The sequence below is a fragment of the Panthera onca genome, chromosome A1 (genome assembly GCF_046562875.1).
Source record: "Panthera onca isolate mPanOnc1 chromosome A1, mPanOnc1 haplotype 2, whole genome shotgun sequence".
NCBI classification, from domain to species: Eukaryota; Metazoa; Chordata; class Mammalia; order Carnivora; family Felidae; genus Panthera; species Panthera onca.
This window is the reverse complement of record NC_138339.1, coordinates 34,802,950-34,830,368: the sequence shown is the minus strand read 5'-3', so window position 1 is coordinate 34,830,368 and position 27,419 is coordinate 34,802,950. Positions and strand designations below refer to the sequence as shown.

At 40.7% G+C, this 27,419-nt stretch overlaps 1 protein-coding gene across 4 annotated transcripts in view; it reads right to left on the bottom strand.

The window, feature by feature from the left end:
* The window catches only part of NIM1K (NIM1 serine/threonine protein kinase), a 64,129-nt gene that overhangs the window by 16,400 nt on the left and 20,310 nt on the right, over positions 1-27,419 (bottom strand). For all 4 annotated transcript variants that reach the window (XM_078445352.2, XM_060634558.3, XM_078445345.2 and 1 more), the window contains one exon: positions 754-1,780. In XM_078445352.2, the coding sequence (XP_078301478.1) occupies positions 754-1,045 (292 nt within the window). In that variant the 5' untranslated portion in view covers positions 1,046-1,780. The remainder of the gene's footprint in view (positions 1-753; positions 1,781-27,419) is intronic.

Below are 27,419 nucleotides of genomic sequence, written 5' to 3'. Positions count from 1 at the left end.
TGGCATGGGGGAGAGTCCACACTGGGCTGAGCCAACAAAGGGCTGCTGGGCTCTCTGTAGAGTTCTTCCTTGAAGCCAGAGTCGTGGGCACTGCTGGTCTGGGGTCCTGAGTGTCTGGATCCAGGGAAACATGGGTCTTTGCTAGACGGCAAGGAGCCAAGCAACAACGAGAACAGAGTAGACTGAAGCAGAGAAGGTCCTGAGATCAAAAGTCTTTCCCCCAGAGATAACAGAAGTAGCAGCCTCAGGTGAGGAGGGGAGACTGAACCCTGCTAGCTACTGGCAGTGGTGACCTGGGAGGCCTCCTGTGCCATTTGCATTGACACACAAACACAAACAGAAGTGATAAATAAGGACTTGGAATATGAGTTGCCTGGGAACCAAGCCCTACCCCACCCCACTTCTCCATGGCCTGACTGGACACAGTCCCCTCAACGTTGAGTGAGCTCATCCACACGGTACAGTGGGAGAGGTTTTAGAGTCAAAATCCTCTGAGATTGAACTGCCAAAAACCACATTTGACTTCTTTGGATCTTAGTCTCCATATCTCCAAATGGAAATACAAATCCTGACCTCACACCATTACTGTGGAAACCAACTGAGGGAACAGTGGAAGGCGTGTGGCACAGGGCTTGCGCCCAGCAGGGCCACCGGAATGTCGCTTCACCTGCTTCCCTGGCTCTGGCCTCCTAACCCTGTCCCCACACTAGGTCCTGATACCACAGGAGACAATCCAGGAAGGTCAGATCCTACCTTTAGTTAGGGAGTGAATCCCGAGCTTGACTTGGGAAAAGTTCCCACTTCCAATTTCCCCTCGGATTCTGTAGAAGCCAATACGTTTCCCCAGCGTGATCTCTCTCACCACCTTCTCATCTTGGGACATGTCCTGGGTCAGCTTCTCGAAGGGTGTCAGCTGGCGGGGCTGCCCCTCCTCATCCTCCTTGCTGCACTCCGTCTGACAGCCACTTCCCACGCTATCCCGCCGCTCCCACCTGGCATAGTGGGGGGTTACCAGGCCGCCTCCATTCACGTACACTGCAGTCATCGTCCACCCCAGGCTCACATCTCCGTCTCGGCCAAGGGCACCAATCGAAGGCAGGCTCGGGGAGCAGTGCCAAGGGCCCGGGGGATGGGAGATGGGAGTTAGGGCCTGCCAGAGCCCCGTGTCTGTGACAGCTGGCCTGCAGATCGGGGTAGGCTCCTTGATGAGCAGACCCCTTCTTGGTCTGAGGGGGGCAGAGGCACACGGGCCAGCAGAGTCTGCCCAGCCAGGCCAGGAGCCACCCACCTCACTCAAGACATTTCCCACCTTCCCTCACGTGGCACTTCCCAGCTCTCACTGTATAGGCCCGCACATCCAGTTACCATAACCACTCTCCGGCTCAGGCTCCAGGAACTTTCTGGCCCACCATGCAGTCTGATGCTCTGTGGAAGGTGGCTGCGTCCCAAGACAAAGCCTCCAGTTTGCTATTTCCTTTGATGGCCGGAGAATCTTTCATTGTGGTGTATAAGAGCCCCGTGGAGGCCCCCGGGTCCCTGCTGCTGGCGTTCCCTTCTGACCTCCTTCATTTTGCACTTCTCCTGCTGGCCAGCCTCAGGGCCCCCGAGACCCAGTGATCTGGACCCTAGGAGAGTGGAAACTTGCAAATCAGCCTTCTGGTCACACGGGCTGCCAGAGAAGGATTAAATCCCTGCAATGTCACTTTAGCCGGCCTTTATTTAGATGAGGCTTCCTCTAAGCCATGAGCTGTCTCAAAAGTTTGGCAGGTGCTGATTCACCCTAAGAACAGAGAATAAGAAAATTTATTAGCCTACGCCAATGTACTGTACAGGACTTATAATGAATGTGAAACTGCCTTGTAAGCATTGATCTAAAAAGAAAAAAAAAAGCACTGTACAAATTTCAGTTATGACTGTCAGTAGTAAATGCTTGATTATAGATGATTTAGTAAGAAGAAAATGTACACACACACTCCTCAATCTACACTTTAGAAAAGCGCTCACAGCCTGTAAATAGTTTTAGCAAAACTATTTTTCTGTTTCTTGATGTTTAGGAAATATGCATGTTGCCTTAAATTGCTTTAAAGCCAGACTTTTAAAATAATGATATGGCATTAATGATGATAAAGATTTCCTATTAATATCAGTTTTCAAAAATTCTTACATTGATTCAAAGAACAATGTTCTTTACAATTTTTCCTATATTGGTTGTTCCCACTCCTTTTTTCTGTGCCATTTGTCATTAGCCATGAAAAGGCTAATTTTTCTCCAAGCTTATTTTCTGGGTATTTCTAATCAGGTATTAGCCTCCAGGCCCAACAGCTCATTCTGAAGGTGCAGAAACAGAGGATAATGTTACTGGAGGGAAAAAGTCTATGGCATCCTCAGTGATAAGAAATACTGTCCAGCGTGAATATCTTCATGACTTTTTCTCCTGCATCTTCTAGTAAGAAATAATCACTTTCTGAATCCCTACTGTGCTTTGTGCTTTTTTCCAAAATGTCTTATCGCCATGAAAGTGGGCACTGGGTTTAATTCATCTGTATTCCCTGCTCCCCTCCTCTCTCCCTCAGCATGGAGCACAATGTCTTACATAAAGAAAGTCTTTCCCTATCAAAATAACACTAGCATTCTTCACAGAGCTAGAACAAATAATCCTAAAACTTGTATGGAACAAGAAAAGACCCCAAATAGCCAAAGCAATCTTGAAAAAGAAAACCAAAGCAGGAGGCATCACAATCCCAGACTTCAAGCTATACTACAAAGCTGTAATCATCAAGACAGTATGGTACTGGCACAAGAACAGACACTCAGATCAATGGAACAGAATAAAGAACCCAGAAATGGACCCACAAACTCATCTTTGACAAAGCAGGAAAGAACATCGAATGGAATAAAGACAGTCTCTTCAGCAACATGGTGCTGGGAAAACTGGACAGCGACATGCAGAAGAATGAACCTGGACCACTTTCTTACACCATACACAAAAATAAACTCAAAATGGATGAAAGACCTCAATGTAAGACAGGAAGCCATCAAAATCCTTGGGGAGAAAGCAGGCAAAAACCTCCTTGATCTTGGCCGCAGCAACTTCCTACTCAACATGTCTCCAGAGGCAAGGGAAACAAAAGCAAAAATGAACTACTGGGACCTCATCAAAATAAAAAGCTTCCACACAGCAAAGAAAACAATCAGCAAAACTAAAAAGGCAACCGACAGAATGGGAGAAAATATTTGCAAATGACATATCAGTTAAAGGGTTAGTATCCAAAGTCTATAAAGAACTTATCAAACTCAACACCCAAAAGATAAATAATCCGGTGAACAAATGGGCAAAAGACATGAATAGACACTTCTCCAAAGAAGACAGCCAGATGGCCAACCGACACATGAAAAAATGCTCAACATCACTCATCATCAGGGAAACACAGACCAAAACCACAATGAGATACCACCTTAATGTTAGTAAGGCTAACATTAACAACTCGGGCAACAACAGGTGTTGGTGAGGATGCCAGAAAGAGGATCTCTTTTGCACTGCTGGTGGGAATGCAAGCTGGTGCAGCCACTCTGAAAAACAGTATGGAGGTTCCTAAAAAAACTAAAAATAGAACTACCCTATGACCCAGCAATTGTACTACTAGGTATTTATCCAAGGGATACAGGTGTGCTGTTTTGAAGGGACACATGCACCCCCATGTTTATAGCAGCACTATCAACAATAGCCAAAGTATGGAAGGAGCCCAAATGTCTATCGATGGATGTAATGGATAAAGAAAATGTGGTATAGGGGTGCCTGGGTGGCTCAGTCGGTTGAGCGTCCGACTGCGGCTCAGGTCATGATCTCGTGGTCTGTGAGTTGGAGCCCTGCATCGGGCTCTGTGCTGACAGCTCGGAGGCTGGAGCCTGCTTCAGATTCTGTGTCTTCCTCTCTCTCTGCCCCTCCCTCACTCATGCTCTGTCTCTCTCTGTCTCAGATATAAATAAACATTAAAAAAAATAAAAAAAAAAAAGAAATATACAATGGAGTATTACTCGGCAATCAAAAAGAATGAAATCTTGCCATTTGCAACTACGTGGATGGAACCAGAGGATATTTATGCTGAGTGAAATTAGTCAGAGAAAGACAAATATCATATGACTTCACTCATATGAGGACTTTAAGAGACAAAACAGATACACTTAAGGGAAGGGAAACAAAAATAATATAAACAGGGAGGGGGACAAAACACAAGAGACTCATAAATATGGAGAACAAACTGAGGGTTACGGGATGGTTTGTGGGAGGGGGGATGGGCTAAATGGGTAAGGGGCATTAAGGAATCTACCCCTGAAATCATTGTTGCACTATATGCTAACTAGTTTGGATGTAAACTTTAAAAAATTAAATTAAATTAAAAAACTAAAAAAAACAAAGTCTTTGCTCAATGTGTGTTGAACATGATTTTTGAACTTGAGCATTCTGAACCAAAAGCCTGAGTGAACATAAGAGATTGTCTTGGGAATGTGAATTTCCAATTCTGTTTGATAATATCACATTATTACAATTAAGTACAGAGTTGCTTACATTATTACTGTCGTTAAGTATGGGGTTGCCAAATAAGATAAAGACAGGAAAAGAGTAAAGTGCCACCCAGCTCTGTTCCTCTTTTTGCACAGGGAGAGAGGAAGCTGGAAAAAGGATAAGGGATAGAGGTTTAAAAGGGGCCAGGTATTAGGAACCACACACATCTCTAGATTAGGGTCTGATTACAATGTTTTTAAAATGTTAAGATAAGAGATCCTTAATTAGGTTTAAGAAAATCTAGCCACTGGTTTTTTTTTTTTTTTTTCAGAGAGAGAGAGAGAGAGAATGAGAGCACAAGCAGGGGAGAGGGGCAGAGGGTGAAAGAGAAAGAATCCAAAACAGATTCCACACTCAGCATGGAACCCAACATAGTGCTCAATCCCATGACCCTGAAATCACGACCTGAGTTGAAATCACCAGCCAGACACTTAACCGACTGAGCCACCCAGGTGCCCCTAGTCACTGGTTCTTAAGCTTTCTGGGATCGCACTCTCCTTTGAGATTCTCATGGAATCTATGATCCTATCCCCAGAAATAAACAGCACGCACGTATAATTTGCATCCAATTTTAAGGGGTTAACAGACCCTCTGAAATCCATGCTCAGACTAAGAATCTCTATGCAGATGGAGTGGCACTAGATCTCCCCCGATCCCCGGCAGAAAGTTACCACACAGATGACAAGTGGAGTAACATGAATTATAATTCTGAAATTATAACTCTAGCTTTACCTACATAAAGAGAGTAGGGATTTTAGACAAGAAGCAGTGCTTGATCACCTCCTGTTCCAGCAAACTCTATGAAGAACTTGGCTTGGTGTCCTTCCTGGGCCTTTCATGCAACTCCAGAGCACCTCACCGCTCTGCAGTCTCTGCTGCTGACCTACTCGTACCCCATCTAGATACGCACCTGGAGGGAAAGGACCTGCACCTTATTCTATTTCCCAGAGCTCAGCACATTGCCTGGCACGTATCTGATAAATGTAGACGAAGAGGGAATGCATTAATTTACCAATTTATCAACCATTACATTTGGATATGATTTAGTAGAGGTAAAGATTTTTATTTATAAAATAATAACGCTATCCCAAGATTTACTTGAATTATTTCAGAAAGCTTATTTCAGTCCATACTTCTGAGGCCAGAGCTAACCTCTCTCAGCTGTTAGGATTCTGGGCCCAACCTAGTGTAGGTGAGAGTTTAATGGGAATTCCGACATCCCACGGAGAATTACAATAGGGCTGCTTAGAAATGCAAAATCTTCCTCCTCCTTGCCCCTTCCAAAGGATCAGCTCTCCTCAGGCACCCACGCCACACCCAGGCCTCCTGGAACCTACTCTCTGACTCCCCAAGCTCGGCCATCTCTGCTGGTTCTCCCGTCTCCTGATTTGGGCTCCGTATCTTGAACCCCATTCAGGCCTGGGATTTACAATTGGCTTTTAGGCTTGCTACCCTGATTAGCTTCAGGTGCCCCCAGGAATTGCTCCTCTTTCTCTTCCTAATTCGAGAAAAGAAGGTCAGACTCAGTTGTCAGGTGTCAGGCGTTATCTTGCATAACACACACTCTACCTGCAAATTAAATTTCTTGCGCAATGACCTTAAGACCAATTGTCTTTCCACAATGGCTAGGGAGACAGTCTTCTGTTTATATCAGATAAAGAAATTTTGTAATTTTAAAAATGTTGCCATGGGTTTGTATTGAGGATGAATTGCAACCTGTTGAAACAAGTTGCAAGCTGACTGGAAAAAACTGAACCCCTAACTCATCCTACTCCAAAATAAATTCCAAACAGACCACCTGAGTAAATGTAAAAAAATGAAACCATAAAAGACTAGAAAAAAAGTTTTTTTATGATCTCAGAGAAGGTCAGAAAAGAAAACATTAAATTTGACTACATCAAATGCTTACTTTCTGTTTGCCAAAAGGTAACATAAACCAATAAGGCAAATTAAATGATAAACTGGTAGGAAAAGCTTTCCAGCAAGTATGACAAAGGCCTAATTTTTAGATAAAGAATTTTTACAAATTGATTAGAAAAATGCCAATATCCCCAAAGAAAATCATAAAGAACATGAGCAGACACTGCATAGAAAATACAAATGGCTCTAAAATATAGAAGATGCTCAACCTCACTTACAACCGAGAAATACACATGAAACTACACGGAAATTAGATTTTTTTACAAAGAAATTTGGAAACTACAAAAACATTTTTGGTAATGTCCCGGCAAGATAGGGTTTGGGGACACAGGGACTCTTATCCATTACATTCATTACTACTGAGTCCACGTGCCTGGAGGGCGATTGGGCTCTAGCTCTGAAAGCACACGTGCATATACCCTTCACTTCGGGGAGTCCCCTTCTGGAGTTTATCTTACGCACGCTGCACAAAAATATGCCTATTTCTAATATGAGGATTGAGAGACTGATACTCACTACCGGGTTGTTTTGCAGCAAAAGCTGGAAATTGTTTATGTGGCCATCAATAGGGAACAGGTTAAATCAATGATAATACGTATATAATGGATTGCTATGCACTTGTGAAAAAGAATGTGTTGCAATCTGCAAAATGTCCTGTTAAGAAGACAGAAAAGTGTATGTAAATGGGATAGCAAGAATGTAAGAGGGGCGCCTGGGTGGCTCAGGTGGTTAAGCGTCTGGCTTTGCTCAGGTCATGATCTCACAGCTCGTGGGTTCAAGCCTCACGTCGGGCTCTGTGCTGACAGCTCGGAGCCTGGAGCCTGCTTCGGATTCTGTGTCTCCCTCTCTCTCTGCCCCTAACCCATTCGCATCCTGTCTCTGTCTCTCTCAAAAATAAATAAATATTTAAAAAAAAATTTTAAGTCCAACATCTAATTATTAGAGTTCCCAGAGTCACACTATCGTGTCCCCAGTAAAGTAAGACATATGACTCCTATTGTACTCGAATTGCCAACAAATTTCAAAAATAGTAATGAATGAGGGAAAGTTCCAGATTCCCAGATATTCCAATACAACAAAAAAGTAGAAGAAAAAAATCTAACGGAAAGATAAATCCCACTTGGATATGTGTATAATGAATACTCGTTTTTATTTTGCAGAAAGTTTTTTTTTTCCCCTAAAGACTTTTCTTAGATGTTTGGAAGTAGAAATCCTGACTGCAGGTCGTGGGCTTGCTACAAATAGCTTGCATTTACATTACTTTCTAGTAGTGGCCCAAAATGTCAAGTTACATCATGCCAAAAATATGCAAATGATGGAAATGATGACATATCTAGTTGTGGATGAAATCTTCCTTTTCTCAGATGCATTTGCTAAGGGTTTTCCCTTTTGCCCATTTGATTTCGACCAATGTTTATGAAAGCTTAGAAACCCAATCAGCCAAAAACATGAAGTCACATCACTGTAGCTCAAAGCTTCCGGAGGAGGCAGATCGGTCCTTAATTATTAGCTTACTGCTGTTGCATAGCAATGTGTTAAGATTAAAGAAAACTGAACTTACTTAGTAATTCATGCTCTTGACTTGCAACCCACTGCGAAGAGTAAATCAAAGAAAACCATCTGGCCTTTGTTCTCTTTGTCTGAGTTTAAATTACAAAACTAGGCAAGGCTTTCTGAGGACCTTTTCCCCTGGCTGGCAAGGGCAGGCACTGGTTTGCTTAGAAGAAAAGCTGGGTTTTCTGTGCGGCAACTGGCTGCACTGATAGCCGAATCCCATGTAATCCTTCTCAGGCATGGTGCATTTCTGGGAGAACTTTTAGCAAATAGTTTGCTTCATTTATTCTTCTTCTTCTTCTTAATATTTATTTATTTTTGATAGAGCACGAGCAGTGAGGGGCAGGAGAAAGGGAGATACAGAATCTGAAGCAGGCTCCAGGCTCTGAGCTGTCAGCACAGAGCCAGATGTGTGGCTCGAACCCAGGAACCGTGAGACCATGAACTGAGCCGAAGTCAGAGGCTCAACTGACTGAGCCACTCAGGCGCCCCAAATAGGCTTCATTTAAAAAATATATTTTGCAACTTAAAAATCATCTGCACTGTCTTAGCTTTTGCTCTTAGCTCTTTATTTCTCAACACACATGTCAAGATCTCCATGGGGAGCAGTTGGGAAATTTTGAAGCAAATGGAAAATCAGTATGAACTGGGTGTGCCCTACTGATGAATAGCAGAGCTGTTCTTAATACTACCCCTTGCCCTGCTTGACATCCCAGGCTACTTTGCCAGCCACTCAGCCCAGGTCTCCTCCATTCCACGGACACCCACCGTCCATGGCCAATCCACCCAGTCTGACGAGCTTATGACATCAGCTCTTCTCCCACAGAATTCTACCACACGTGAGGTTCCCTCAGCCATCAAGGTCAACCTCAGCCACCAAGGTCACAGACTCAAACACCTAGAGGGCCATGCAGGTGTTCTATGGGGCTTAGTGCAAGGCCCATGCCTTCCACAGTGTCCAACTCGGCATGACAAGGAAGTCCATACTCAGTTTAAGCCAGAGAGGCCATGCTAGAATGCAGGCTTACTTTTGCTTGGCCTTTTGTTAAAAGCAGCTGGAAATCAAGAAATCTTTGGTGAACTCTCTCAATTTTTAAATGGTAGATTAAGTGTGTGAGTTTGTGTGTGTGTGTGTGTGTGTGTGTATTAAATATTTTTAAAATACTGTGTGGCCAAGTGAAACTGAACCATCAGGCCAGATTTGGCATTCAGGTTGCCAATTTGCAGTCTGCTCTAGGTTTTCTAGGGACATCACCAGAAGAAAAGGGGAGGGTCATCCAGAGGTCCACAGTCAAGGTCACCTGGGAGTGGCACAGATATCTGCATTAGTACCTTACAGTCTTGTAATATTTAACACACACACACACACACACACACACACACACACACACACACACAGTGTTTTATTTATTAATTTGTTTAATGCAGTGTCCTCGAAGTTTACTTAGCCATGTAATTTGTTCTCCCAGAATATCTTTTTGTCATGGGCATTTTTCTTATAATTCTGACCTCAGAGTTAGACAAAGCTATAAAATGCTCAACTGTTGGTTAAAATATCTGTAGGAATTTGGGTCCCAAGAAGATTAGTAAAACTGTTCAGTATAGAACGAAACAGAAAACAAATTTGTTGAGTTTAATCCACATAGCAGACTGGCTTGGGAAATGCCTGTCTCTGTGACATCTAGAATGACATAGTAGTTCCTCAGTGATCGAGTATCTTTTAACTCTGGGAAGATTTATCATTAAAAACAGAAATGTTTAAGAGACTCAAATCCCATAGTATTAATACTTTCGTTTTGATGATGTATAAAACTGGCATTTTATGTACTTGTGAAGAAAATTTAGCAGAATAAAGTAAAAAAAGTTTTGTGATGCTAATTTTCAATGAAGAATTGAATAATTGGTTTAGATTTGTGGTTTTGAGTTGGAATTTTATTGTTTATAAATAGCATTGGACTGTATTTAAGAAAACATGAGGTTTACCCTGTTTAGATGTTTAAGTCATCTATACTAAAAAAATTATTAGTATTTTGGAAGTTTTTTGTTAATCATATAAAATGCTTTATTTAAAAGGAAATGAAATAAATTATAAATGCAGTTTAAAATGTTTAAAAGGTTTAGGGGCGCCTGGGTGGCTCAGTCAGTTGAGCGACCGACTTCGGCTCAGGTCATGATCTCACAGCTTGTGAGTTCGAGCCCCACAATCAGGCTTTGTGCTGACAGCTCAGAGCCTGGAGCCTGCTTCGGATTCTGTGTCTCCCTCTCTCTCTGCCTCTAACCCACTCACATTCTGTCTCTGTCTCTCTCAAAAATAAATAAACATTATAAAATTTTTTTTAAAAAAAGGTTTAAAGTTTTAAGTGGGCTCAAACATAAATCTTTAAAAATAATTGTTAGATGAGAAGTTGGGCCACTTTCTTAGACCTTGCACAGAAATAAACTCAAAATGGACTAAAGGCCTAAATGTGAGACCGGAAACCATAAAACTCCTAGAAGAAAATATAAGGAGTAATTTCTTTGACATTGGCCTTAGCGACATTTTTCTAAATATGACTCCTGAGGCAAGGGAAACAAAAGCAGAAATAAACTGTTGGGACTACACCAAAAGAAAAAGCTTTTGCACAGCAAAGGAAACCACCAACAAAACAAAAAGTCAACCTACTGAATGGGAGAAAGTACTCACAAATGATATAAATGATAAGGGTTTAAGATCCAAAATATATAAAGAACTTATACAATTCAACACCAATAAAAACACGAATAATCTCATTAAAAATGGGCAGAGAATCAGGGCTCCTGGGTGGCTCAGTCGGTTGAGCGACCAACTTCGGCTCAGGTCATGATCTCACGGTTTGTGAGCTCGAGCCCTGCATCAGGCTCTGTGCTGACAGCTCAGAGCCTGGAGCCTGCTGCGGATTCTGTGTCTCCCCCTCTCTCTCTGCCCCTCGCTGCTCATGCTCTGTCTGTCTCTGTCTCAGAAATAAATACACATTAAAAAATTTAAAAAAAAATGGGCAGAGGACCTAAACAGACATTTTTCCAAAGAAGACATATAGCTGGAAAGCAGACATATGAAAAGATGTCCAACATTGTTAATCATCAGGGAAATGCAAATGAAAACCACAATGAGGTATCACCTTACACCTGTCAGAATGGCTACAATCAAAAGGACAAAAATAGTAAGTGTTGGCAAGGATGTGGAGAAACAGGAACTCTCACGCACTATGGGTAGGAGTGTACATTGGTGCAGCCACCGTGGAAAACAGTATGGAGTTCCTCCGAAAACAGAAATACCATATGACCCAGTGATTCTACTATTGGGTATTTACGTAAGGAGAACAAAAACATCGATTCAAAAAGATATATACGCCCCCAATGTTTATTGCAGCATTATTCATGTTAGCCAAGATTGGAGGCAATCCGAGTATCCATTGATAGATGAATGGATAAAGAAGATGTGGTACATATATACAAGCAATAAGCCATAAAAATTACTAAGCCATAAAAAAGAATGAGATCTTACCATTTGCAACAACATGGATGGACCTAGAGTGTAGAATGTGAAGTGAAATCAGTCTGACAGAGAAAGACAGATACCTTATAATTTCACTTACATAGGGAAGCTAACAAAACAAAACAAGTAGACAAGCAAAAAGCAGAAACAGATCCATAAATACAGAGAACAAATGGATGGTTGCCAGGCCGAGGTGGTGAGAGGGATAGGCAAAATGGGTGAAAGGCAGTGGGAGATACGGTGTCCAGTTATAGAATAAATACGTCACAGGGATAAAAGGTACAGCATAGGGGATATAGCCAATAGTGTTGTAAAAATGTGTGGTGACAGGTGGTAGCGACACCTGTGGTGAACATAACATAAGGTATAGACTTGTTGAATCCCTATGTGCTACACCTGAAACTAACGTAACATTGTGTGTCAGCTATAAGTCAATTTAAAAAAATCAAAGTTCTGGGAAAAAGCGTTGTTAGGTGAAATGATACGCCTGGAATTTCCTTCAAAATGATCAGGAGTGAAGGGAATAATGGAAACTTAAATGAAACAAGATGGGTCATGAATTGATCACTTTCAAAGCTGCATGACGAGCTCCCAGAGACTTATCACATGCTTTGCACCGTTTTTGCATCTGTTTAAACTCTATAATGCGCTTCAGAAAAAGATTGCTACAATCCACTAGATCAAAAATACATTCGTAGTTTTAAAATGTTAGGTATTTTACAACAGGTGACAGTGCCAAACGGATGGATGGATGCGTAACACGACAGTCCTACGATGTGGGTCCTACGATGTGGGGGGTTGTCATTCTCTTTTCATACATTGAAGCAAAAACAAAAAACAAAACGAAGCCCTAGGAAAGTTAAAAAAGCTAATTGGGCAAACAGACACATCACAAGGCGCTCACCATTGCCCATCAGGGAACCACAAACCACAAGTACAATGAGATGTCACCTCACATCTGTCAGGATGGCTAAAATCAAAAGCACAAGAAACAACGAATGTTGGCGAGGACGTGGGGAAAAAGGAACCCTCGTGCACTGTTGGTGGGAATGTAGAGCGGGGCATCCAGTGTAGAAAACAGTATGGAGGTTCCTCAGAGAGTTAAAAATAGAATTACCCTACAATCCAGGAATCACACTACTGGGCATTTACCCCCAAAACACAAAAACACTAATTCAAAGGGATACACGCACCTGTATGTTTATTGCAGCATTATTTACAACAGCCAAATTACGGCAGCAGCCCAAGTGTCCATCAATAGATGAATGGATAAGGAAGAAGATATGGTATATAAATACAATGGAATATTACTCAGCCATAAAAAGAATGAACTCTTGCCATTTTCAATGAAATGGATAGAGTTAGAGAGTATAATGGTAAGTGAAATAAGTCAGAGAAAGACAAATGCCATATAATTTCACTCATATGTAGAAATTAAGAAATAAAACAAAGGGGAAAAAAAGAGAGGAAAAAACCCCAAGAAATAGATTGTTATCTCTAGAGAACAAACTCATGGTAACCAGGGGGAGGAGTGGGGGGGATGAGGGAAATAGGGAAAGGATTAAAGAGTACACTTATTGTGATGAAAAAAATAAAATGATAGAAAAATGGAAATATGCATTTAAGTAAAAAGAGAGAGAGAGAGAAAGAGAGAGAAAGAAAGTTGCCTTTGATGTCCTGATTATTAACTCCATAAGAGTGGAGGCTGTGTAAGTAAACCTTATAACATGTGGAACCAGGAATTTCAAACACATAGGGAAGAGAACATTGTCATGCTCCAATCAAGACATGGCAGAAACCCAGGGCCTTCCCCATAAAGACTTCAATCTCATACATAATTCATTTCCAAAACACAAATCTTCCCATCTCCTCTGAGGGAATATGCCAGCCTCTAAAGAAATAAGGAAGGACATTAAGGCACAGGGTTGAGTAAGGCACAGCATTAAGGTACAGAACGGAATCATGGATTGAATCACACCAGAAAAACAAAATGTAGTCTTCGTTTCCTCAGAAATAATGAATTTAGGAAACAGTGTGCGAACATTCATGCCTATTTGCAGCTTATCGTTTATTTTTAGGGGTCTAAAAATATTTGCAAGTCAAAGCAGACATTGCTCTTTTGCTGCCTTAGAACTTCCTTCAACTCTGATGTAGTATGTTCACTGAGAAGCAGGGAAGAACATTTGAAGCATGGCCTTAGGAGGTGATGGGAAAACATTGTTCTTCTCTATCTGAGCAGAACTCAAGAAGGTCTGTCATGACAGGAGGCTGAAGGGCTATGGTCAGGGAGGGAGAGAACAGTGTTCCAGAAGAAAAGCTCTTACTTTTACCATATAAAAAGTTCAGGTGGATTTGAAACCTTTATCACAAGCCTCCCATACCTCATAAGTGATCCCTTCACACAGTATAAACAACAAATCCAAGAATTCTTAAATAAATTCTTAAATATTTAATAAATAAATAAATTCTTAAATATTCATAAATATACCCAGTAGTGGAAGTAAATGAGGGGTAGTGATGACAGTAAGCAGGAGAGAAGTTATTGAATATAAAAAAGTGAACCGGGGGCGCTTGGGTGGCTCAGTCAGTTAAGTGTCAGATTTTTGATTTCGGCTCAGGTCATGATCTCACGGTTTGAGAGTTTGAGCCCCGTGTTGGGCTCTGCACTGAGAGCATGGAGCCTGCTTGGAATTCTCTCTCTCCACTTCTATCTGCCCCTTCTCGAATCCTGCTCTCTCTCTCTCTCTCAAAATAAATACACTTTAAAAACTTAAAAAAAAAATGACCTGGGATGGTGTACAATAGCAATCTGCACTAACAGAATAGAGAATTAAAAAAACAAAAATCTCATAGACATGGAAATTTCCTATGTAATTGACATGGCATTCCAAACCGCTGGCAAAAGATAAATGATTTAGTACATGATGCTTGTGGAGACCGACCCAAAAGCTGGCTCAGGTAGGTGTTAGCTCATCCAACACCCAAAATTCTCCATCAGATGTCTCCATTCTTTGATATTCATATTTTCTTAAATTAATATAAAGTGCCATGCAGACTAACACAGAGGCTCACATCTTTTCCAGTAATATTACTACCCTAAGACCCATACATATAGAAATTCTAGTCAGTGTTGGGTGTTTAGACATGCACATATGTATGTATGTATGTATGTGTCCACAGAAAAAGTATTTGCATATTCACAGTAAAAGATCTGGACTGAACTAGTGGATGACAACCCGAAGGGGCAGAGTAGTGAAGGGAGGGTATGGTAGAGGCTGTGAGTTGTCCCATCTCTATTGGTTCTTTGTTATGGCACTGATTCTTAGCTCTGACCCACATCAAAGTCACTCGAGCTTTTTTTAAATGGGTAATCCCAAGCCCTGCTCCCAAAGATGCTGACTTCATTGATCTTGAGAGAGGGCATGGTTTTTTGTCTGTTTTTAAGTTTCTCAGGTGATTCTATTGCATAGCCAGCTTTGAAAAGCACTATTCTACGACAAAGTTTTGTCTGGGAACACTGCTATCCAACTGATATATTTCCCAGTCTCCATTCTAGTTTGGCTAGTGTCTGAGTTCTGATCATGAGCTGTGAGCAAAAGTGATAAATGCAATGCCAGGTTGTGCCTTTAAGTTTCTATCTATCTATCATCTTTCTTTCTTTCTCTCTCTCTTTCTTTCTTTTGTCTCTATTTATTGAGAGAGTGCAAGCAGGGGAGGGGCTGAGAGCAAGGGAGGGAGAGAACCCCAAGCAGGCCTGGCATGGAGCCCAACACTCACGACCATAATCAAGAGTTGAACATTTAACTGACTGAGCCACTCAAGCGCCCCCAGGTTGTGCCTTTAAAAGGAAAGAAACATATCATTCTCCTCTTCATTTTTCCCTTCTTCTTGTAGGTTGGAATATGGATATGACAGTGTAAATGGAAATAGCCATCTTAGACCAAGATGGAAGCCATGAATTGAGAATGGCAGAGCCACAAGACAGGAGGAACTTGGGCCCGCAACACTACACAGCCACCATATCAGCCCTGGATTGCTTACTAGTAGATTTGGTTGTGAGAGAATTAAGATTCTACCTTCTTTAAGTCTCCGTTGTTTTGACCTTTGCTAAAGCAACTTAATGTTTACACAACCCAATGTTATATAATGTTTATAATGTTTACAAAATGAACTTGTTTCATTTCTTACTTCCTAGGTTTCTGTATTGTTTGAATGTTTTAGAACATGTATAATTACTTTAAAAATTAGAAATGTACATATCTATAGATAGAAAGTACCTAGGTCAAGGAGAGAATAAGAAGTGCAGACGTCAGGTACTGCTTTTCTGATATCCCAAAATATTCCAAATTATTTATACTTTCATACACAGAAAATTGACAAATATTTATTGAGGACTGGTCATATGAAAGAAACTAAGGTTATATGAATAACTATGTTGCTGTTTTTAAAAGCACCACATTTACTTAATTTACTTATGAGTAACAAATTAATTTCAACAAAACAATACCATCTATACTTTTCAAGTAACATTGTTAATCTAAATTTCATTGGTTTGAAGTTTTGTTTGTATTTAACTTGATAAAATTTGTTTTGCTTCACAGCTGTATAGAGGCTATAAGGAAAAAGACTTAGGGTTAGAAAGAGATTAGGGTCTAGACCTTCCCACTAAATGCCTGTGTGACCTTAAGCAAGTCCCTTCCCCTCTCTGGGCTTCAGTTTCTCTACTGGCAAGTGAGAGTGATGGACCCCATGATGTCTACAGAATCATTCCCTGACGTGAGATTCTTGATTTTAGCATAGGAAAAAAGCCCTCCTGAAGTCCAAGTGTCACATTGCCCCCTTCTGGACCTTTGTAACATTCACCTGAATGAGATTATTAAAAACCCATAAGCCTACATGATGATGCTGAATATATTTTAGTCCAACTCCTTCCCCCTCACAAACAATTTAGAAAACCCAGTTTGAGTATTTTCCAATAGAAGTAATAGAAGACGAGCCAGGAAAGAGAAAGGGCAAAAAGCATTAAAGGAGCAGGTGCAGGTGTTGATATGGTGGTGAGGGTGGACTCAGGACACAGTAGTTATCTCCATCTCTTCCCCCAATATAATAAGTGGTATTGGCTGGTCTTTATCAAATGCCTACTATGTGCCAAAAACCAATTTTTTAACCGATTAAAAAAATCCTTCCAACAATTCTTCCAGCCAGGCCAAGAACAATCTGTGTCCTGAGCGGCTCCTGATTATTCCCACAATTATACCCTTTTTCCTCTAAGTCTTTCCCATCCTATGAAGATGGTTCCTTTCTTATTTCCTTCTAGAAGCATTCTTGACTACTTCATACGGCCCCACTACTATCCTGGAGCACTTGAGACCTGCATCTCATAATCTGGTCCTTGACTTCATGATTTTTCCATCTCGTGGGAGTCAAGCCTTCCCACAAACTCTCCTTGAGAGCAGGGTCCATGTGCAGGGCATCACGTCCACCCTCTCCCATTCCCCATCACCTAGAACAGTGCTGCTCGCATGGGGCTTGACTCACAAGATGACTATCTCTACTGCATCCTCCAACTACATCCTCTGTAGAGGAAATTGCTTGTACTTTGGGTAGCAATCGCTCATATTTACTCTAAAGTAGAAAAATCAAGCTTCTGATTTTCTTCTCCAAATGTGCTTCTTTCACATCTTGGTAAATTGCAACACATCTTTATAGCTGAAGCCAAAACCCTTGATTCTTCTTTTTACCTTATGTCTTGTGTTCAGTTTGTCAGCAAATCCTCTTGGCTCTACCTTCAAAATATATTCAGAACGGGATCATTTTATCCCATTATTACCCAAATCACAGTATTTGATTCAATCACATTATTTGATTTAATCACATTATTACCAGAGTCCAAGCCACAGCCGGGTTTAATTGGATTACGGTTGTGGTCTTCACAGCTGGTTTCAGAGCTTCTGTCTTTACCTGCCCCCTGCCGACCCCCAACATGGTCTGTCTTGAACACAACATCTGGGAAGATGCTTCTAAAAGATGTCAGAGCAGGGACGCCTGGGTGGCTCAGTCAGTTAAACGTCTGACTCTTGATCTCATCTCAAGTCGTGATCTCATGGTTCGTGAGATTGAGCTCAGAGCCTGCTTGGGATTCTCTCTCCCTCTCTCTCTACCTTGCTCCCCACTGGCATGCACATGCTCTCTCTCTCTCTTTCTCAAAATAAATCAACTTACAAGTAAATAAATAAAGGATGTCCAATCACTTCTCCATTCAAACCCTTTTGGCGGCTTCCTTTCTTCCTCAGAATAAAAGCCAAGACCCTTAAAATGGCCTTCAAAGCTCTGCCCAAGGTGGTCCTCCCTCCGGCATCATCTCCAGTCTCCCTTTCACCTACTCCACTCCAGCCACACTGGCCTTCTCGCTCTTCCTTGAGGGTATCAAGCCTGCTCCTACCTTCTGCAAACTCCTCCTTAGCCTTTAAGGATCACTTTATTACCTCTTTCAGGAATCTTCCCCATCCGCCCACCTTAAACCTGGTGGAGTTCTCGTTTGTACTTCCAACATCTGTGGCTAGTACTGTGATTTTCTCCATCTTTTTGTACTATTATGACTTCTACATCAGACTTTTCATCTCATCAGATTGTAAACCCATTAAGGGTAGTAATTGTGTTTGACTTATTTAAACTATATTCATATGAGCTACAGTAATCAAGACGGTGTATAAGGATAGACCAAAAGATCACAATAAAGAGTCCAGAAATTGACCTACACATACATGGTCAGTTGTTTTTTCCACCAAGGCACCAAGCCAATTTAATGGGGAGAAGGAAGTCTTTTTTTAACAAATGGTGCTGAATCAACTAGATGTCTGTGTAAATAAAAGTTGAACCTTGACTTTTATCCTATACCATACACAAAAATGAATTTGAGACGGATCATTGACTTAAAACCTAGGACCAAAATGTTTCCGGAAGCATACACAGGATAATAAATCCATGATGCTGAAGTAGGGCAAGCTTTTCAGACTAGATACAAAAAGCACAAACCATAGAAAAGAAAAAATTTGGTTAGTTCGACATCATCAGACTTAAAATTTTCTGGGCTATCAAAAGATACCATTAAGAAAACCAATAGAGAAATCACAGACTACACTAAAAATCTAGGGCTCTAAACAGCATCTGGCACACAATACATGCTCAATTAAGTATTTGTTGAACAAATGTATAAAAGACCTGCCTCCTTCTTGTCACAACATACAGCTATCCTGACAGGTGCAAGAGATGTCAACACTCTGACTGTTGAGTGGGCAGTGCCGGTTAGAGGGAAAATCTATCCTACTGGAGGGAAAGAAAAGTTATCAAGGCTATTTATCAGTTGAGATAAAATGTGTCAAGTCAGCAAACTCAAGAGCTTGTCTACAGGTTACAAGGACCTGTAGTGAATCACACAAAATAAGGAGTCAGTAACTGCAGAACATTCACATGAGTAAATTAGCTAAGAATACAGGTGGAATTTCACCAAATGGAGCAGGACGCATATACCTCCTTCCTCATTGCCTCAGTAATGCCAATGATGTTATAATGAGAACTAGAGACACTGAAACTAGCAAATGATGGTGAAGCTACCAATGTTCTACCTAGAGGAAGTGGGAGGAGTTTTATCAACAAAAACAAGGGGTCAGGAAGGAAAAAAATTTCATTGGGTAAAAAGGGTTAAATTGATCCTATATGCTTAAGAAACTGCTTCTGGGCATGGCATAGACCGAGGCTAAACATACATTCTGGTTTGCATAAGACTGTCTAAACATGTCCTGATGCAATTAACAGTAGCTGCTTTTTCACTCTCAAAAGTGTCCTTGTTTCCATATATAACATGATCATCCTACTTATATGTGGCATTCCTTCCTCTTACTTTGTTTTCTTCTTCCTCTTATTTGGGTAGTCACTGAGGATAAAAATAATCACGTAGTTGCATATTGGTTGTATTATTTGTTTTACCTATTCACATCACTCTCTGGAAGGAACCTCAGGCCAAATGAAAGTGAGTGTTCATTCTGATGACCAGTGTAAGACTGGGTTGAGGAACTATACAAGCTGGTGTTTAAATTGCTTCCCTGCTCCCTACTCTAAACAGGTGAGCTGGGCAGGGGGAGTCTTCAGTGTTATTATATAGTTCTATTTTATTCCGAAAAGCACCAACTTTTTAATCAATATTTTAACCCAGAATTTAATTTAAACCACAATATATTATTCATCAGGACTCTCTTTTAAAGACATGGAAACTGAAGGGCGCCTGGGTGGCTCAGTTGGTTAAGCGTCCGACTTTGGCTCAGGTCATGATCTCGCAGTCTGTGAGTTCGAGCCCCACGTCGGGCTCTGTGCTGACAGCTCGGAGCCTGGAGCCTGTCTCAGATTCTGTGTCTCCCTCTCTCTCTGACCCTCCCTGCTTCATGCTCTGTCTCTCTCTGTCTGAAAAATAAATGTTAAAAAAAAATTAAAAAAAAAAAGACATGGAAACTGAGGCATGGAATGATCTAGTTAAATGACTTGTTTGGGATCATAATCTAGGGTAAAATTATCAGATGAGACTCCTATTTATGATCAATTTATTTTCAGTTCGCCCTCACCACCATCATTCATTCAACAAACACGTATTAAACACCTATTATGTGCCATCAATGTCCTCTCCACACGATGCGTTATTCAGGACCCTAAGTCCCGGAGAGTCACTGCATACGCATGGTCTAACATAGGCAATCTGTTGCTGAGAAAAGAATGTCAGGTGCTAATGTTCAATGTTTGAAGTAAGTTCCATGCTTCTACTAAAAAAAAAAAAAAAAAAAAAAAAAAAAAAAAAAATTGGCCAGAAGGAACCTGCAGTTCTACAGTAAGACAAATCTTTTTTTTTTTCAAGTTTATTTATTTATTTTTGGAGAGAGTGAGAGAGAGAGAGCACAAGCAGGTGAGGGGCAGAGAGAAGGAGAGATGGAATCCCAAGCAGTTTCCGCACCATCAGTGCAGAGCCAATGCAGGGCTTGAACTCATGAACTGTGAGATCATGACCTGAGCTGAGATCAAGAGTTGGACACTTGGCCGACTGAGCCACCCTGGTGGCCCTGCAGTAAGACAAATCTTACTTGTACTCCCGATTTGTACTTTAGGGGTCCAAGCAAGAGTGGGTTATGGAGCACTTTGATGGGCAGAGGGAAGAGGTTCTTACATCCAGTAATGGAAATAACATTCAACCTTTCTACTGTATCTTTCTAATCTAAATATCTTTTGTAAGTCTCAAAAAGAATCCTTCAGGGGCACCTGGGTGGCTCAGTCGGGTAAACATCTGACTCTTGGTTTCAGCTCAGGTCATGGTCTCACTGTTCATGAGTTCAAGCCCCATGTTAGGCTCTGTGCTAAGAGCATGGAACTTACTTGGGATTCTCTCTCCCTCTCTCTCTGCCCCCTCCCTGGCTCTTGGTAGCTCTCTCTCTCTCTCTCTCTCCTTCTCTCTCTTAAAATAAATACATAAACTTTAAAAAAAGAATGTTTCATGATGCTGCTCTTTTACATGATAAAACCAACTACAGTCTTTAATTAGTATTTTGAATGACTCATACATTTACATTAACAGCATCACCTTTGGTGTCTTTGATTCCTGAGCCAATTGATCTGCCACAGCTTTGAAATCTCAGACAGCAATCCATTCATATTAACCTAATTTGAAAATAAATCAACTGCTTTCCAGCCCTCTGAATTATGAGGGCTCCTCTCTGTTCTGGTAACCTCTGGAATGGAGTTGGTTTTTAAAGGTAGAAAACAGCTCTTTGCCATAGTAATCATTAAACAAAATGAAACAAGCACACATAAGAAGAGGGTTGTTTCTTCTTAACAGCTCAAGCTTCAAAATCAATTCATATATACATAAATGGCTGCTACTAAGAAAATTTCTAGGTAGGTAGCTAGGTACTATGGATAATGGGAACTTTAAAATTGCATTGAAATTTACTAGATGATCTCAATTAACTATTGTGGTCGTTGTTTAATAATAATTGTTACAGCAATATTAATAGCCAGCTCTTATGTATTACATATTACATGGTAGGCAATATCTTATGTGCTTTATGTGTACTAACGATTTAATCTAGAAGTCCGGGAGGTAAGTATTAATATCTCTACTTTACAGAAAAGGGAGGTTTAATCAGCATAGGGAGGTCATCAGGCAACTCTACCCATCTGGGATTCAAACCCAGTCAGTGAGGCTTCAGTCTTGGGCATCTTAACCACTATAAAGGTCTATATAGTTATTTCCAGAATGTTCTTACAACAGTGAAGTACATTTTTTTGTTTAGGGTTTAACATTTGGCATAAGGAAAGTTGAATACGTTGTTATATCCATCTCTAGTCTAGTACAAAGCAGGCTTTCAATAGGTGTTGTGGGTGAATGAATGAGTTAATTAAGTCTAGAATTATCATAGGCTTCCTCTTAGTTACCTCACTGTCTATTACCAATAGTTTCCTTCTTCCTCTTCTTATTGCCCACCCTCCACCCTACCAACTTGGTTAATGATAAATTTATCCTGGCTTCCCTCTGCTAAGTCCTAACCAACAGGCTTGTACTTCTCATCTTTCAGTGATCAGACATCCTGCTGAGAACACACAAAGGCAGCTGACAATCCAGGGGGGTCTGTCAGCCCAGAAGAAGCACCAGGGTCACTGAGAAGAAGCAGAGGTTGTCCATTTGGGGAGCACAGGGACTTCGAAGACTGAAACTCTCTTGCCTCATCCCCCAAGATCTGCACCAGCCATAGGATGTTTCACTTATTCATTAAACATTTACTGAGCCTCTCCCAAATGTCAACTGTGCCCGACATCAGACACATCAGACACATAAGACATTGAATGAGAAAGACATTGTCTTACTTTTTACTGTGATCACTACCTCTCCCACAACAGCTCCACAATCATGTAATCTTATTCTCTTAATCTCTTCATTATTCATCTCCACATCTTTTGGGGATGCTCTCTCTCTCTCTCCACTTACTACCTGCATGGAGATCATTATTCATTCATTTATGTATTAGGTGAGTACCTACTATGTGATAAAGACTGTTCTAGGTGTAGGGGATATGATAATGAGCAACGTGGAAAGCATTTCTGTACTAAAGGGGTTCATAAAAACCTCCAAGACTATCTATTCATTCAAGACTATCCTTCATTCTTTCAGTTTCCTTAAAGAACATAAAATTACATAAAGTAACAATTACAACAGTATGTTGCATTTTTAACACATACAGATGTAACAATTATAACAATAATAGCAAAACAAAGGGGGGATGGGAATGGAGCTATAAAGGAGTACAATTTCTAGACCTCACTGCAATTATGTTAGTATAAATTTAAACTAGGTTCTGATAAGTTAAAAATATATTTTAAGCCCTAGAGTAACCTTTCAGAAAATAACTAGAAATATATAGTTAAAAATCATTAAAAGGCTATCTATATGTAGAAGAGTGAAGTTAGACCTCTACCTCACGCCGTAAACAAAAGTTGTCTCAAAATGCATCAAAGACCCAAATTAAGAGCTAACACTATAAAGCTCTTAGAAGAAAGCATAGGCATAAATCTTCACAACTGTGGGTTAGGCAATCATTTGTCAGCCTGTGACAAAAGTACAAGCAACAAAAACAAAAATAGAAACTGGTCTCATTGATTAAAAACTGTAATGCTTCAAAGGATGCCATCAAGAAAGTGAAGTACAAGCTGCAGAATGGAGGAAAAAAAATTTTTTGCAAATCATGTATCTGGTAAGGGACTTGTATCTAGAATCTAGAAATAGAACGCAATAATAAAAAGATAAATAATCCAATTAAAAACCTGCAAAGGACCTGAATAGACATTTATCTAAGAAGATACATAAATGGTCAATAAACATATGAAAAGATGCTCAACATCATTAGTCACCAGGGAATGCAAAATCATAGTAAGACCTCTTCACACCCACTAGGATGGCTAGAATCAAAAAGACATACTAACAAGTGTTAGCAAGGATGTGGAGAAACCAGAACCCTTGTATCCTGCTGAGGGGAATGTAAAATGGTTCAGCCCTTTGAAAAACAATTGGTCAGTTTTTAAAAACAGCTGAATATAGTTATCAGCAATTTCACTCCTCGGTATATACCTGTAACAAATGAAAACATATGTCGACACACAAACTTTTATACAAGTGTTCCTAGCAACATAATTCATAATAGCTAAAAAGTAAAAACACCCAAATATCCATCAACTGATGAAGGGATCAATAAAATGTGGTATATCCAGGTGATAGAATATTATTATGCCATCAATAAAAAGAATTGAAGTACTGACATTATGCTGTGACATAGACAAACCTTGAAGACATGGTGCTAAGTGAAAGAAACCAGTCACAAAGGACCACATATTGTATGATACGATGTACGTAAACTGTTCAAAATAGGCAAATCTTTAAAAAGAGAAAGCAGATTAGTTGACTGGGGTTTCGGGGAGGGGTTGGGAATGCTGTTAGGCAGAGCAGTGTTTCTTTTTAAGATTGATTGTGGTGATGGATGCACAACTCTGTGAATGTATGAAAAGCCATTGAATCGTATACTTTAAATGAGTAAATTGTATATTTAAAATATATCTCAATGAAGCTACCAAAATACACTTAAAATAATGAGAGGAATTAAAATGTTACACTAGAAAATATTCACTTAATGCAGACTACCCAGCCAGTTGCCTCCAAATCTTTTTCTGTAACTACCTCGACCATGTTTGGGATTAAATATCCTTCTGCTCCCAGACGATTCATGTTCTCTTTCCGGCCATTTATATCTCTACCTGTAACTTCCATTCCTGTTCACATTCTTAATAGCTATCTCCCCTTTCTTGCCTACAGGTCTTTGCCCAGACTGTCTAAATGCATAGAATAAAGAATTATGCAATCCTGGAATGTTAGAAATGGAAGACATCTCCATGCTCCTCTCTCCCACCTCTTCATTTCAGAGATGAGAGGACAAAGGCCCAGAGAGGTTATATGACTTGTTCATGGTCTCCAAAATACTTTGTCCTTGCTCACCTTCCCCCAAAAGCCCTCTTTAATTAAGCAAATGTTTCCTTATCTTTCTACCCAACCTCTGATACTTTTCTTTACCGCATTAGTCACAGGTATCAAATGCGTTGATTACAAGACATCATTCACATTTAAACTCAAAACTTGCATACCAGAGGATAAAAGCAATTCTTTGATCTCTGTAGCCACTACATCTGCTCTCAGCTGCTGCAGCTTTTCATTTGTTGTTACGAGGAACAATTCAAAATTCACAGGAGGCTGGCTCCTATGAGCTCCAAGTTGACTCCTGGCTTGGACAGCCAGGAGAAGACATAGGGATCAACTCCCTGCCTGGTTTCCATAAAGGACACCCCCTCAACTCACCTCACAGAGAACCATTCCTAAGGTCTTCATAAAAGAGCACTTTAGTGCATGTAAAATATAGCATCTCTACATTTTTAAATGCTCTCAGGAAAGAAAATGGTAACAAAGGGCATTTACATTTCTTTATCCATTTATACCTAGAAGTATACCAGGATGAAAGATTAAGTTGCTTTTTAAAAAACAAGTAAGTATTCATCTTGATGGGAAACAGAAAAGCTTCTAGGGGGGGCAGGAAATTCATAAATCATGCAGTCATTCTGGACTTTACATGAAGAGAAAATACATCAAAACCCCACTGGCCTTTCATCTGAAGGGAGCCTGGTATATAATGATGTAAATCCATTAATGAACACGAGTTGTGGAGTCAAAAATCACACAGGCCTACCTGGCTTGGAAAAGCAAAATAAACTGCTCTGAAAAACAGTATGGAGGTTCCTCAAAAAATTAAAAATAAAATTACCCTATGACCCAGCAATTGCACTACTAGGTATTTATCCAAGGGACACAGGTATGCTGTTTCAAAGGGGCACATGCACCCCAATGTTCATAGCAGCACTATCAACAATAGCCAAAGTATGGAAAGAGCCTAAATGTCCATCGATGGAGGAATGGATAAAGAAGATGTGGTATATATACACAATGGAGGATTACTCAGCAATCAAAAAGAATGAAATCTTGCCATTTGCAACTATGTGGATGGAACCGGAGGGTATTATGCTAAGCGAAATTAGTCAGTCAGAGAAAGACAATATCATATGACTTCACTCATAAGAGGACTTTAAGATACAAAACAGGTGAACACAAGGGAAGGGAAGCAAAAATGATATAAAAACAGGGAAGGGGACAAAATACAAGAGACTCATAAATATGGAGAACAAACTAAAGGTTACTGGAGGGGTTGTGGGAGGGGGGATGGGCTAAATGAATAAGGGGCACTAAGGAATCTACTCCTGAAATCATTGTTGCACTATATGCGGACTAACTTGAATGTAAATTAAAAAAAATAATAAATTAAAAATAATTAAAAATTTAAATATTAAAAAAAAAAGGAGAGTCAGGGCCTTCCCACGTCTGACTGTGCCTCTCCTGCTCCAAGAACTGCTTGGCACAGGCTTCTGCACAGAGGACCTTCGTGATTGAGGAAGAGAAAGGCAAGTGTAATTAGAGACACTTTGTTCCCTAGAGCGGCACCGTTTGGGGGCTGATTGAGGGAGTGATTACACAATGCTGAAGAGGCAGGTTAAGTGCTGCCCACCAGGGAGCCAGGAGGCTTTGGAAGCCAGTTCTGAGAATTACATACTGTTCCATAGTGCTTGCTAATTGACCCGGTATTTCTGGATGAAAAAATTTCCCCAAGGAGTGGTGTTAAAGTAGATAATGAGGATCTCTCATCTCACAGAGCAGTTCAGAAGCAGAGTTTGAGCTCTGGAGACTAGATATTATTTCAGTGCATCAAATGGCAAGAAGATCACCGATTGAACACGAAACGATTCGGTAGGTGCATCAAGGTTTCCACTGTGATTCTCAGCCCACACTCTGCTCTCCCGGCCCTGTACTACCTTAGTTGGAATAATTTTATGAATTATTTATAATTGTAAAGATAAGGTGTGTATAGGCGAACAGCCATAAGGTCCACGAAATGGGCACATTTCTGAGAGCTTCATGAAAATAGTCACTATTCACTGAAGCAGGGATCTAGTCATACATAAGGAAAGATATCTGCCAAGTGCAGGAAAAGTTCTGGACCCACGAGTTCCCAACCCTTGACAGTGAAATGAAATTGGGCTGAAGGTGGAGAATCCGAGGAGCTCTATCATATTTTACTCTGTATACTTCTGCGTGTGCCGTTTTTACTATGATCACCACAGAGATTTTCTTGGCTTACGGGCTAAAAATATACATTTATCTCCACCAATATCTGGAGGTTGTGGCCTGTCTCTGATGACCATGGATGTAAAAGTGACTCCTCCCCGATATGGTAAACCACTCCCCCCACCCCGGACTGAGATGGTCTAGTCCAGTACTCCAAAGTCACGATTTTTAAAAGTTTGCAATTCAGAAATAAGATGGCTTAGAAAGAAATGAAACCTGGCACCACATTAAATCAAGTGGTTGAAATGGTGACATTGCTTATACAGAATAGATTCCCAAACAGAAGTAGACACTCAAATATTGGTGATGAACATACATGACACTTAGGGAGCCAGTATCCCGCACTGGGCCTGGAAGACCATGGAGAGGGAGCTAAGCCTCTATTCGAGAAGGCATCTGTAAATATTTTGTTGTTTGTTTCTCTTGAAGCTGGGGCTTTGGGAATCCTGAAGAAAACAGTGCAATGAGCCCTGGGCCCAGGATCATGGGGAAAATTCTCTTCTCAGTCCCTGATGCTTTGGAATATTCAGGAACAATCCCAGAGATATATTTAGCTGTTG